The sequence below is a fragment of the Arvicola amphibius genome, chromosome X (genome assembly GCF_903992535.2).
Source record: "Arvicola amphibius chromosome X, mArvAmp1.2, whole genome shotgun sequence".
NCBI lineage: Eukaryota > Metazoa > Chordata > Mammalia > Rodentia > Cricetidae > Arvicola > Arvicola amphibius.
Window position 1 is genome coordinate 66,915,454 of NC_052065.1, and position 15,263 is coordinate 66,930,716.

General features: G+C 37.4%; 1 protein-coding gene across 1 annotated transcript; it reads right to left on the reverse strand.

Annotated features, from left to right (window-relative positions):
- Nucleotides 1–4,719: 4,719 nt before the first annotated feature.
- Nucleotides 4,720–10,743, reverse strand: Itm2a (integral membrane protein 2A). The gene is made up of 6 exons (XM_038316449.2): nucleotides 10,471–10,743; nucleotides 7,188–7,319; nucleotides 6,720–6,917; nucleotides 6,382–6,492; nucleotides 5,604–5,754; nucleotides 4,720–5,478 (listed from the first exon to the last, which is right to left on the reverse strand). Exons 1-6 carry the CDS (start codon nucleotides 10,579–10,581, stop codon nucleotides 5,390–5,392), a joined length of 792 nt encoding a protein of 263 aa, XP_038172377.1. The 5' UTR covers nucleotides 10,582–10,743; the 3' UTR covers nucleotides 4,720–5,389.
- Nucleotides 10,744–15,263: the final 4,520 nt, after the last annotated feature.

The window sequence follows — 15,263 nt, forward strand, 5'->3', positions numbered from 1 at the left end:
TGCTGTCAAGACCATGGGTGATATATTGAATATCAGTTTTTCCTCATTTATTCTTTTTAAGTTCTAGGATGTAGAAGAATAAATCATCTTGCTTTTTTTTTTTTGGTTTTTCGAGACAGGGTTTTTCTGCAGCTTTTAGAGCCTGTCCTGTAGACCAGGCTGGTCTCAAACTCACAGAGATCCTCTTGCCTCTGCCTCCCGAGTGCTGGGATTAAAGGCGTGCACTACCACCTCCCGGCTCATCTTGCATTTTTACCCCAAACATTTAGGTCAAAAAATCTGAGAAAGAGCAATGGCAAGACCCCTGACATCCCCTCACCCTGCATATCCAGTCCCAAATTATTTTCTACCATTTTTATACCCACAACATGTATTGGCTTCCTTCCCTCTCTTTCATAGTTGTCACTTTCCTAGTCTAACTTTCTATTCTCTGTTGTTTAGAATACTAGAATGTAATCCTAACAGATATTTCTATAATATTTTAAAAATAGCAGCCTGCTTCTAGATATAATCTTGCTTAAAATTATCAAGCGTTTTTGCAATACTTTAAGTATAAAGACAAGGTTCTCTTATAGTCTACAAAATGATATATGATGTAGACTCTGCCTAATTTTCCCACCACTGTCTTTGCTAGTGTTCTCTTTTCTCAAAGTGCTAATAGCCCTTTCTATTTCATTTTTTACAACAACCATTCTTCTTCTGCTTTAGGTACTTTGTTTCCCTGTTCTTCAGCATAAATGTTCTTTTCAATAATTTTTTAATGTTCTTCATCTTTCAGCTCAAATTTCACATTCTTATCAACAGCTCACTAATGGACCAGAATCGTCCCCACTTACAAACTCTCATAAACATCCTATTTTTCTTTTCATTTTCTATTTTCTCATATATTGCATCCCAGTCACAGTTTTCCCTCCCTCCTCTCCCCCCAGTCTCTTCCCCACAGCCTCCCTTCTCCCCCAGGTCCATGTACCCTCTATCTCCCCTCAGAAAAAAAAAAAAAAACAGCGCCGGGTGGTGGTGGCGCATGCCTTTAATTCCAGCACTCGGGAGGCAGAGGCAGGCAGATCTGTGAGTTCGAGGCCAGCCTGGTCTACAAGAGCTAGTTCCAGGATAGGCTCTAGAAACTACAGGGAAACCCTGTCTCGAAAAACCGAAAAAAAAAAAAAACGGATCTCCCAGAGACATCAACCAAATAAGACATAATATTCTAAAACAAGACCTAATAAAGGGGACATGGAGCCTGAACCAGCCATCTTCTGTAACCAGGCAAGATCCCTCAAATGGAGGGATTGGGACACCAATACAGTCACAAAACCTATTTTTTCTTTATAACAAAATTTTACAATTAAAAATATTTTTAACAAGACTATGTATAAAATAGTGAGTGTCCATATTGTTTTTCTCAAGACAGTACGCACCCTAAATATACAACACAATACCCAGCCAATGATTAATGTATATGTAATCATATTAGAGGCATTAAATAGAAAACAAGCATTGTATTAGGCTATGGAATCTAAACTGCTCACAAAATGCCTATTAGACCAGTGGCTCTCAGCCTTCCTGATACTGTGACCCTTTAATATAGTTTCTCATGTTGTGGTGATACCCCCCAACCATAAGATTATTTTGTTGCTACTTCATTACTGTAATTTTGCTATTATTATAAATTATAATGTAATAATCTATGTTTTCTAATGGTCTTAAGTTACCCTTGTGAAAATATCATTTGACCCCCCCCCAAAAAAAAGGGGTTGCGATCCATGGGTTAAAAACTGCTGAGATAAAGGATTCCCCATATCTGTATTATTTTCAGGTACTCAGAGAACCAACATTTCTTGCATATTGAGTTTCAGATTCTGGCTCCAAATAAACATTCATTTATACTTTTTAGATTTTCTAAATATCTCCCTTTTAAAATTAGTCATTAGTTATGAATATTTTGGAGACACTGGAAGTGGATGACTATGAATGTCATGTTGTTTCACGAGGTGTCAATAGAACTGTTTTTTCTGTTAACACCTTTTCAGCAAAATTTGATGTAAAAGGAAACATTCTATAGATGCTTGTATTGAAAAATGGTGTTTTACACGACTGTATTTCTTTCACAGGTATTATTTATTTTTTTCTAACTTGTGTGAAAGTAGTTGATAGAATTATTGTATGTTTAGCAGTGATTCATTAGCTATTAATGTAAGATATCTTTGTCTCTAATTAATTGTATTTTCTTACTTACCTGTCCTCAACTATTTATGCTTCTAGAAAACCTTTAAAATAATTTTGAAGTTCTGAAACCTATTTATTTCTGTCATTTTGATTGGGATGAGGTTAAACAAATTAATTTAATTGAGAAGATTTTTTTAATGTTCTGTCTTCTCTTTTTAGTTGCACAGAATCCTTCATTTATGTCCTTTAGCTAAGCTTTCTCATTTACTTCCAAATAAAAAGAAACTTCCTTTATATTTCTGTTGCTACTGAGTGCAGTGGGTGAAATAAAACTAATGGTATGAAAGGAAGTCATTCATTTGTTTTTTATCATGATTAATCATTGTATAAATTTTATTTGACCCACTAGTCTCTAGTGTTTGGACAAATTTATCTGTTAGCAGTTTCACGAGGGAAACTGTTCACGAGAAACAACAGTTTCATTCCCTCTGAATCTTTGAAAATGATACGTTTATCTCATATATAACCACATTGGCTAGCATGTCAGGAACAACACTAAATATGTACAAAAACAACCACTGGTTTTTTTTGTGACTCACCAAGAAACATGAAGAATTTTAAAATAATGCATTTACTTTTTGACATAAATAATATATATATTATATTATATAATCTAATATTGATTATATAGAATTTGAAAATAATGCATTTACTTTTTCCAACATAAATAATATATACTGTATTATATAATCTGGCATATATATTATATAATCAATCAATTTTTTTGAAGAAGACTGATTGTTGAACTTCATCAAGTTCTTTGTAAATATTCTTTTTTATTTTTTTAAATCTTGTACCATATCTTTTCTATTATAAAGTTTTATTTTTGTGTGTATAGGTGTTTTCCTACACGTATGCCTGTGTACCACCGGTGTGTCTGATGCCTGTGGTGGCCACAAGGGAGTATGCCAGATTGGATTCCCTGACTCTGTACTCACAGATGATTGTGAGCTGCTGTGTGGAGGCTGGGAATCGAAACTGTGTTCTCTGAAAGAGCAACCGGCACTCTTGAATGCTAAGCCACCTCTTCATCCCTTCTAGTTCTTTTTGTTTTTTTGTTTGGTTGTTTTTTCTTTTCTTTTCTTTTCTTTTCTTTTTTTTTTTCAAGACAGGGTTTCTCTGTATAGCTTTGGAGCCTGTCCTGGAACTCGCTCGTAGAACAGGCTGGCCTCAAACTCACAGCGATGTGCCTGGCAGCTGCCTGCCTCTGACTCCCCAGTGCTGGGATTAAAGGTGTGCACCACCACTGCCTGGCTTCTCCTTCTTTTAAAGAATCAGTTCTTTTCACTACTTTTTCTTTTCCCCCCTCAGTCTTTTCAAAATATTTGAGATTATAATATTACATATTTCGCTTTCCTTTCCTCCCTCCAAATCCTCCTGCGAATCCATGGCCACTTTTTACACTAATTGCTATTCATGCATATATGTATATGTGTATTCCTAAATATATTCCAAAATATCACTGTTTAATCTGTATAATGTTATTTTTATCTGTTTCCAGGGCTATCCTTTTGTCTTTGTTATTAATTTTTTTCTTTTGGAGACATAGATTCTGTATGTTGCCTATGTTGATCTTAAACTCCTAGGCTATTTTCTCCCCCAGCCACCGGAGTACCTGGTTGCACAGATGCATTTCTCTGTGTCCAGCTGAGAACCAGTTCTTGAACATAACAGTTCTGGTTGCTTCCTAACCATTGGACCTTTATTCTCTTCCTATATCTTTCTTTCAGTGTGTATCATTGCTTCTGAATTTATAAAGTTAAAGATTTGTTTTCACTTTATTTTAAAATAATAATAGTTTAAAGCCCTCGATTGAATTGGGATTTTAGTCCACAGAAATTGAGCAATAGTCACTCTCAGCAAATAGAAAAGAAATTATAATACTGGCCCATGTGGTGCAGAGTTTATACTTGTAGGTAAATGTGTAAAGATGTCAGACTTGTGGCATTGTTAAAGATCGTCAGTGTTGAACCAGTGTTCCAGATGCTAAAGCACAGGCCTCAGCAAGCCTTACAATCCAAGGACCTGAGTTCCATCCTCAGCACAAGTGTCAAGGTGGAAGGGGAGAATCTACTCAACAAAGGAGTCCTCTGACTTCCACATACTCATTTTGCTGCATACCCACACATTAAATAAATTAATTTAACTTAAGAAAGTGTCAATGTCTTTTTCAATGTTAGTCTTTGGTGGTCTGCTATAGCTGCATATGGTTGTTTATGTTTCCATGAAAAAGAAAAACCATTAAAATACTTTAAATTGTTCTGAACTGAAGACTCTCTATAAGTAGTTGAATTTACATAACAAGAAAATTGTAAGATATTTAAAAAGCAATTAATACAGAATGAAAATGGGGAAATGTGAGATTGTGAAATATAAATATGTAGAATGGGTAATGGATACAGTTATGTTCATAATTTTATATCTGATTGCTGTAACCAAAAGCCAAATAATTTCCACATTAAGTATCTGCCAAATGATGAAAATAAAACATGATTGAATATGGTAAACTTTATTATAGGGTTGTAGAATTCATACAACCAGAACTCCTTACAGCATTCAGCACCTGTACAGCTTTGTGGATTTCACAACACAGATATCAGTGAGAAAGAATCATTACATGCGTAAAAAATTACTTCCTCGTGACTATTGTTCACATATGAGTCAGATTCATTACAGAGCACCTGATAGAAATGCAAAAAATGTAATTTCTAAAGTCAGGAGAGTAGAACAAAATAAAAAATGAAACAAAAGAATGTTAAGAGATTTGACATGCTTCACACAAAAATGTCAAAAACAACTTGAAATATTTTAAATTTAAAGCATGCTCTATCCATATGATTTTATCAAGAGCTTGCTTTAAATAAAAACAGAGAATGGACTTTGTCAGGATGTTAGATGACATATTCATGCTGCTTTCAGAATCTAAACCCTATAAATTCAAAAGAAAAGATAGTCATTTAATTTGTTGCAAACAGCAAGCGATGTCAATTAAACTTGAATTGGACAATGGCTTGCAGTGGTTAGTAGTTTTCTCCCCCCTTTCCGTTTCCAGTATAAGCAATAGAGTAAATTTATGAGTAAATATCATGAGTATCCCATTACTAAAGTCGCACTGTAAGCTGCTGACTTCTTATTACCAAGGATACTCTTTATCTGCCCTTCTTCACTCCTGACAGATCTTGGTCTCAACAATAAATTCATTGGGGAAGTGTCTTATCTTCCAGCATTTGTCAATGGCACGCTTGTTGAAACCTGTGAAGACATAAAATAATGGCTTTTTAGTCGTTTGTGTCCATGAAGAGGTATTTCATCATGCTCATTTCCATTCAGTCCACCCTCACTCTCTTCTGCTCACCCAAAAATAATAAATTACCTACCCAGCAAGAGGTCTCTGCGTCTAAGGCGGAAAGATTTTCGGTTGTTGCAAAGTTGGTAAATAAAAATACCAAGGTTACTAACATCACGGATTTCTTCCACAGCAACCAGGTCTTCACGAACCACATAAGTGTGAGGCAAATACTTGCCACTCTAAAAGTGCAAAGAAAAAAGATTAAGACAATAAATTCTTTTTTATTTATTTAATATTTTAAAAATTTCCATCTCTTCCCCTCCTCTTCCCCCTTCCCTCCCCTCGCTTCCACCCATACCCCTACTCCCTCCCTCTCAGACAATAAATCTTAAAGACAGTATTAAAATTCCCACTTACATCTTTTTAAAAATAGGCATTATTGAAAATATTCATTTAAGAATGGTTTTATATACTATTTTTATTATACATATATACATTTATGAGTTTCAAGTTCAGTGTGCTATTTGCACATACACACAGCATGCATTGATGAAATCCAACCTCCCTTTATCCACCTCCCCCTACATACATGCCCTTCTCAACTTCTATTAATCAGTGTTGTGTGTTCAGGGGAACACTTTTAGCTTCTATATATGAAGAACATAAAGCATTTGTCTGTCTGACTGGCTTACATTGCTTAACACAAAATACCTCAGTTCCATCTATTTTGGCACAGCTTACACTTTTCATTAAAAAATATTTCAACAAGATGGAATGTTTGGCCCAATTCATTAACTTTTTTGAATAATTAAGCAAAATTATTTGGAAGTGCTTATAAGAAAAAAAATGATCTCTAAAATACATACTGCCAGTTTGCCAAAAAGCTCCACCAGATTCTTTGGAGTCATAACAATGGAAGTATTGAGGGGCATCAGATAACAGTTTCCCAAAAGCAAGTCCAGGTAAGCAGTCATTCCCTGTTGGGGAGGTGAAAAACGATGCATATTAATACTTCAGATTTTCAAGTGCCATCAGAACAAACAGCCAGATCTTTTTTGAAAATTTACTACGCCTACCCAACAACAACACAACGAAAGGGTTTGGCTCCAAAAGGGTGTATGTACATTTATGAATAAATTCATTGCCTTTCAGTGAAGAAGGACTAAAGAAAAATTTTGAATAGCTGCAAGAAAGAAAAATCCACCTTCTCAAAGTCATGGATAATTGCCGCAGGGTCACTATCTGAGAAACTGGGAACGGGCACATCAATGATTGCAATGTTGTCGTCCTCACGGATATCAGCCTCCTCAGTCACAGGCAGAAAATATGGCTCTCCTCCATGGATGGAATTTACAGGATCTTCAGAATCAAAGAAGCACATCTCACCGTGGTAAATGGTGCTCTAAGAGACAAAAGGGGAGCCTAAGACTTTGCAATATTCATCGCCATGACACCTGAATTGTCTCTTACTCTCATGTCAATTCATCATACTGTGTTAACCTAAGACTTGTTTGCTATAGCGTTATGAATCCTAAGCAATGGCAGAGAGTGAAGGTAATTGAAAACATTCCTCAAGTCTTCATTTCTCTGGTCACCAGCACATAATTATTTAGGTTGCTAATGAAATACATGGCAATTAGTAATTCCAAATAGTAAGAGTTATAATTATTACCTTAGGCATAAAGTACTTGTAAATGCAGGCTCCACCCACAATCAGTCCAGCCAAGATGAATGAGAGGCCTAGGAGAGTAAGCATGCATCTCCCAGAAGAGCCATCTTTCTCCTGCGTGGCAACTCTGAGCTCCTATTGATTAGAAACAAAATAAAAAGATAATATTTTTAGACAGTTGATTCTGTGTGCAACTTATCACCCCTGAAAAGCAAAATATTTTGAAAATAAACTAAAATCATTTGAAGACAATTTCTGATGCTAATATATATAGTATATCTCCACTAACACTAACCTTCCTTCTAGCATTCTCAAAATTAAATATAAATATGTTATTTTAAAATATGTACTTGTAGAATGTTAAAATAACCATTAATTTATAGAATGACATATTTTTATTAAAAATGCTTAATATAGGTCTTCTTTTTTCACAAATGTTTAATGTTTAATGTTAAATGTTTAATGGATACAAGAGTATTTTTAACTATAGACATGATATGATAGATATGGTTGTCTCTAAAAAGTATGTTCTCTAAATAATTGAAACTAGTCATAGTTTTATAAACACTGGCATTTTAGTCTATAGAAATAGACACTTTGCTACTTGCTTTGAAATCAATTTATCAGCTTAGAGGAATGCTAGTAACCTTCAATTTGTTGGGTACTTTTCAAGAAGCTCTATTGTCAAGTTAGAAATGAATTATTTCATTTTAGAAATTAATTGAAGTTAATTATATATTTTCTAATATTCCTAATTTTATTATTAAATATAAAGCTTCCTGGTATTGTCTATATACTGCAATAATGCTATTTTCCAAGTCCTAGTGTAAACGCTGGATTTAAAAGCAGAGGATTTGCTATATACAGAGCTGTTTGTGAAGCAGTGATTTAAACGTTCTGTCAAATCAATATTAGCTGACGGATTCTAAAAGAAAAATCCAAAACAAAAAGTAACTGATTAACTGCACCCTCCATAAGGCATGGAACTAAAAGGCCTACTATTTTCAATTTTCATGTCACAATATACCCCTCAGCCACATTATTACTCAGCGAGAGAATAAGTGAAGGCAGCAAATCTCAGCCCTGACAATACAAGTTGGTATTAAAAATTATTTTAGTTTGTCTACCATTAGAATTTTTCATGAAATTGCTGTTTTGGATATTTAACTGACCTTAAGACAATTTGGTGAAAAATGTATGTTAATGTGCAAAAAAAGGAAGGAAATTTTTGTTCACAAAATAAATATATTTTTTAAAGGTCAAAATTTGAAATTTATATTTTCTTAATAATTTAACAACACATACTGAAATACCTTCATTGTTTTCATTAAAAACTAAACTAATATTTAGCAGTACAGAAACCAAATTTTAAATTTTGACTGCTAATTACTGTAATACAGTTCTGGGTTCTTAGAAGGCATATTTTAGATAATTAAATTTAGGTGCAGAAAGATGAAATGACTTGCTAAAAAGCACATAATAGCTTAATTTGAAATTCTTTGAGTAATGAATTTCTTTTTTCTTATTACTGAGACAGAAGAACAATTTGTACTGTAACTTCATTTCTCTTTTCCACTAATTCAGGAAGTTTGTTATTAAGCATGGCGAAAGTATGAGGGTCTTGGTTTAGCTAGACATGCCTGGTCAGTAAGAATAAGAAATTCTTTTGTTTTCATTTAACACTGTTGGAATTCAATGTAATTGAATGAATCAATTATCATAGCTAATTTCTTTTCGAAGTGTATTTTAAAAGTTAGTGCATATCATTTGCCAATGTGTTTAATCTCTGTTGATCAGGCCTAATCCCTGTATCGCAATGTGATACGTCAAGTAGTACTGTCAAAGAGGCCATGTTAGGGTCCTATTGCGGCTTCTCTAAAGCCTAACAAAGAAATAAAATCAAAGAGGAGATATGTGTTTTTATTTATTCCTCATCTCACCACAGGACTGGCCAAAGCATTACATATTAATTGCATCTTTCTACAACCCATGAAGTTTTTTGGTGGTGAGGGGAAAAAAGGATTACTGTGTGGCTATTTTTAGCTACTGGCATCTAGTTAGACCTCCCCTCAAATCTGGCCATGGTTCATTTATAAAGTTAGTAAGAAGACAACTACATATTTGACCTTCTGTCATTTAATTAAAACCTCAACAATGCAAGGGGGTGTAACTTTTGAGTTCCAGAATGTGTGATACACAAAAGCTAGTTTGATTGCAGGGTTCAATATTGAAAGTTTCCACGATGGAAGTTTTGCGGCAGCGCATTAACATCTCAAACTGTATGCATAATTACATTTTACTACATGAACTCACAGCTCACTCAAAATGCTTTTCAAATAGCCACTCTAAACCTAAAAGGGAAAACTTTCTAAAGACAACAGGACAAGTTAGGGCAGATCAGGTCCCATTCCTGCAGATTCCACAGATGCAGAAGAAAATATGGTCGCCTTTTAAAATTGAGATTTTACCGAGGAAAAAAATGATAGTTTATCAACACTCCAAACGCCGTTGGTTTTTAAAAGAAATATATATTGAACTGGATAAACAACCTGGGAAGAGAGAACCTCTCCAGTGCATAGAAAATGAGCTGTTTAAATTGCAACATTGGAAATGCTTCAGACATCTGTAAGAGGGGAATGGGATATTGCTCAAGAAGAAATAACAACCAAAAGGAAAAAAAGAGTATCTCAAAATTTAGTTTTACAAGAGTTTGGCCAAGAATTAAATCCAATATATGTTTTTGACAGCTCCAGTGTCTATCTAAAAATACACACAAGTGTGTGTGTGTGTGTGTGTGTGTGTTGTACAGACACACACACTTGTCCCAACCCATACAGTTTGGAGTTAAGGCCGCCCCTTGTCTCCAAAATCAGCAATCCTACAAAGATACAGATTCACATAATTTCACTCAAGTCAAAAGTAAAGAAAGAACAGTTAAGTCTCTTGCCCTTGCTCACCCCATGTGGCTACTCATTCCCTGTAGCTATAATTGTGTCTCTGGCTAATTCCATAACCCATTTCCCAGAACAAAATGACATGGAGGAATTTCTTCAAACTCCTTCCAACAATTTCCTGGGATAGGTGGTGTTAAAGGATAGAATTGCATGGATGCAGAGGGGCATGAGTCGAAGCGGAGTAAAAGGTGGCCCATGCAATTTACAGTTGGCCTGCCTGGAACTGGAGGACTACGGGGCAGCTAACATTTTGACCTCTGCACCTGTATACCCCCCCCTTTTCTCCCCATTCCCAAACTCCAGCAGGCCGACCTAGGCCGAGTGGGAACTACCTTGCCCGTCAGGATCTGAGCTCGGACAGTGCGGCTCACGAGTGCCTCCACATCTTGCCGCGCCTCCTCCTTTTGCACCGCCGTGGGGGTATTGAAGGCGATCTTCACCATGGTGAATCTTCGGGCTGCGCGGTAAGGCGCGGCTCGAATCAGTATCCTGGGCTGCAGGTTGGAAGAGGAGGGGATCGCGTTCGCCCAAGGAGCACTTAACTTTCTCCCAGTCTTCCTTCCACAGGCTGCCGCGGGCTCAGGTCCGGGGCTACTTATGACGCAGTCTCAGGCCGAGTGGGAGAGCGTGGGCGGGGCCGGGGAGGTGCTGAGGGAGGAGCGGGAGGGGGCCCGAGCGCTGGAGTGGAAACGAGTGGGGGCGGGAAGCTGCTAGTTGGAAAGCGAGGGGAACTGGAGCCGATGGCCCGCTTAGGGTAGACAAGCCTCACCTGCACCCCAGGCATGCTTCTACTGCCTTCTGCACCCTCAGATAAGAGCGAGGCAGGAAGGAAACCTGCCTGTCGTGTCTTTCTGCTTCTGTCTGGACCACAATAGCCCCTGACTTTGACTCTGTTTTCCAAAACTTGAGCCTGGCCCCCTGCGGGGCCTAGGACTGTTAACTTGGCGCCAACCCAAGGTTTCTCAGTTCTACAACCCACCAAGGCCAGAGAGCACAGTTCCCCGACTGTTCTACACCAACATCTTCCGTTTAAAGAACACCTAGAAGCTAGTTTGTAGTTGCTTGCTTCTTTTCGCCCAACACTGGTTTTCTTCCATGATTTTTGTTTTCTTTTATAATTTTAACTTTCCAACTTAAAGTAATGTTAAATGAGAAAAACGGCGGGGCTTTTGTCTCCCTAACTCCGCATTTTGCAGACAGAGCATGATGAGATACAGGGGAGGGAGGGTGGGAAGCTCATTCCTAATGAATCAGTGAAATAACCCAGATCTTTTCTTTCTCCCTGGCCGGGCTAGCCAGAGGAAAGTCTTTGTCCAGAGCCTGTTTCTCTTCAGCCACCAGCTGCATAACCAGCAGGGAAAAAAGCAAGGGTGTGTGCACCTATGTATTTAAGAAGGTAGGGCCTACACAGTGGAACCAGATGCTGGTGCAGCCCTTGTAGAGTAAAAGAAATAACCTCAGAGGGACTAGGTAACAAAGCATTATCGAACATTTACATCCGTATTCATCTAGTATAGTTAAGCTGTTTCTTCAATCAGGTCTCCTAGACACAGACACAACCTAACTAGTGAAATTCAAGCTGTGATGGTTGGTGATTTAGAGTTGGTGATAGAGAAGTTATAAATAGTTGGGCTACATAAAACAGAATAGAGGTCTGTTGTATGAAGGGAGCGATACAAAACAAAGCCCCAACAAAACAAAACAAAACAAAACAAAACACCGTTTTACTAGAGAATTCCCCACCTACTCATCAACTTGACCCAACAGTCTTGAATATGCTGAGTTGTGTCTCTTCTATCCAAGAAATTCTAAATTGGAATTTTTCCCATGGAGATTGTTTTGCCTCTGAAGCCCTCTCCCGTCTTGACTGTGGGGGCTTTGCAAAGACAGAGTTCATATTCTCTGTTAGGTCACAGATGGGAAGGTAGATGGAGGGAACAGTGAGGAGCCTGTGCCTTGAACAGGGTCAGGACCATATAAGCAGGACATTTGAGTTTACTTAGAAACACTGGCATTGTAGGCTCTTTCACTTTTTATTTAAGTCTGACTTTGTAATTCAATGTTTGCCAGGCAACCCTTGGTTTAGGTAGAGCAAAACCTCAGTTTTCCCAGTCTGGCTTTTTCTAGTTGCCCTCTGCTGGGGATGACCTTTATGAGCCCTTAGTTAGCATCTGCACTACCCTGACCCACAGCACCTGCATGAGTGAACTCTTCCTATTTCCACACAGTTATCTTCTAAGTGCAAGCTGCTGGATCTCATAGCAGATGTTATTGTATTTCCTGAGATGTGGAAAGGCAGGAGGAGCAGGAATTTTTTCCACTCGTTCAGAGAAGAGAATCTCTGCTAGCTCCCAAGGGGAACATGTGATCACTTGCTTAGCATGGAGCCTTAGGCAACCTCCCTGGTCTCCTCAGGCTTCACTTACCTCCCCTGTGTTATTCCCAGGAATGAGGACGTAGAAAGACATACTTTTCTATTATTTGGAAAAGAGAAAATGGCATGGTTGGTTACCCTAGGACTTCATTCCGGTCTGCAGCACATTCGCGTTTCAAACTTATAGAACTTACTTATTTCTGACCCCTTAAAATTTTTTTTTTCCTTTGAGAACTCCTAAGAAACCTCATTGTCTAGAGGTAGGTCTTCCCGTACAAAGTTAAACTCCTAAGCATAGTCACATATGTTGACTTCTTTTGAATAATTTAGCCACCATCTCTTATTATTATTATTGATTTTATTGAGTTATACATTTTTCCCTGCTCCCCTCTCTCCTTCTCTCCTCCCCTTCAACCCTCTCCCATGGTCCCCATACTCCTAATTTACTCAGGAGTTCTTGTCTTTTAGCCACTAACTCTTATTTGTTAGTGCTATGCTCCCTTTTCAGGATGTCATCAACTCTCCGTGAAGGATCTTTGCTGCTGTTGCCAATATGTAAAGCAGACATAGTGTCAGTTTGTCAGATACCACTATTACCTCCCTCCTCGTTCACTCTATATATATATACAGTCTATGACTTTGTGTGTGTCTCTCTCCCTCTACTTTCCTCCACCCTTCCCCACTTTCTGTGAATATGTGTGTGTATTTATGCATATGTACATATATGTATATATACTTATGTATATGGGGTAGGGATTTGATGTGTGTTTTGGAATAATATTTTAGCAATAACATTTAGCAATTTAACAACCGTTTGTTTATTTCAAGAAGTTTTTTCTGCATTTTTTAAAACTTTAAAACATATGCTGCAAGTTGCTTACCAGTAAACACATTTCTATCTACTAAAACCGGTGCACATTGACTAAGCTCTATTTTGAATTGTTGTCTCCTTTGCAGAAGCAACTTCTTGTTTCTTTAAATCAATTTCTCAACTTTCTTGCCTTTAGAAACTGTAGGGATCTGGCTGCCATGCTGCTTCCAGCTCACATTGTTAATCATGTCTGAATGCACACTATTCAAGTTTATAAATGAGTTCCCTGTTCGCACATGCCAAAGGATGACTGAATTAACACAACTTGGACTGAATGGAACATGGCATGCAATTGGATGTCAAGTAACAATGTCAACTCTCTTTGAATCATCTTCTGGTCACTACACACTACACTGTGTTGGTTATTAGAGGCATCTGTGATATAATTCCATTTATTATCTCATTTACTCCTTCATGCAATGCTCACTGAGTATTTAGTACATGCCCTACACTGTCATTACAATAGGAATATGAGAATGAAGAAAACAAATGTGACTTTTCCTTTGTAAAATACATTCTCATTGCATAGATGGTTATAAAATATGTTTCATGGATCCCTCAGTATTTGTCGCAGAGTAAGACACAACAACTCTATTAACTACAGAGGGGAATGTAGCAAGTCTACAGAACAGTGGCACAATTCCATCTATAGCCAATGCTGCTGTGACTTCACTAATCCCTAGCTTAACTGTGGTGGTTTTATATCCAGAACAGTAGGAAAATTAATTTAACAGGTTGTGTGTTAGGAAACCAGTTGGGAGGCATTCTTTATAGATCCTAGGTGAGACACAGTGCATCATGTTGATGACGGATATACCAAAAGGAAGACACAACTTCTAAAAAAATTAAGGAGTAGCTTCAACCACCCAGTGCTGGAACAAGTCATATAAAGGAGAAACAATAAGAAAAATAGTTTTGCTGTTGCTTTTGAATGATATGAAAATGCAGATTGATGGCAAGCTTGACAATAATAGGATAAATTCACCGAACACACTAAAATTGGAATTTCTCAGCTAAAAACCTTTAATTTTTTCCCACAGTCTTTAATATTTTACAGAGGAGAGAATGATTTGGGTTTACAGTTTCAAAAATTATATTCCATGGTTGACTGGTTTTCTTGCTTCTGGACCCACAGTGAGTTGGAAAACCATGGCAGTTAGGTATGGAGACACAGAGCTGCTCATCTCATGGTGGATGCAAAGCAGCTTCAAAGATGGGCCTGGGAGAAGAGAGAGCCACTAAAGTGTCTATTGTTCTACTTTATCAAACTGGGGCTTACATCCTAAAGTGTCTATCATCTTCCAAAAAGTCCATCAATTTATGAGTCCATTAATGGATCAACCTCCTGATTAATCCTTATGATCCTATCACCTCTCAGTGATTAGATTAACTATCTGAGGACACAATTTGCGAGCCTGTTCAGCGGACATATCAACTCCCATTTCACTGATAAGGAAACTGAATTTTTTGAACTTGCCTACAGTCAGATTCTAACTCTGGTGAACTGATGCCACATTTTATACTAATAATCACTCGACTGTCCTGTTCCTACTAGAAAAAATGAGAAAATCAAGAAGAGAGCTGGTTGAAAGCGAGAAAGTAACACATTTACTAGTTCAACAAAGGCCATGTTGCTGGCTCCCATTGCAAAAACAGATTCCTGATTAGGATTTTATTCAGTGCTAATTACATTTGGAGCCGTTTGAAAACTTTCCTGGCCTCCACATGCCTGACTATAGGCTACTCATTTTCAAGCACATTGCTTCTACATTCTGCAGTTGCTTATGTCAGCAGAGAAGCAGCAAAAAGGATGGCTCATCAGCCATCTATTTCTGGGTATAACTCTAGGAGCTTAGCTTAGCTTTTAAGAGCCACAGTAT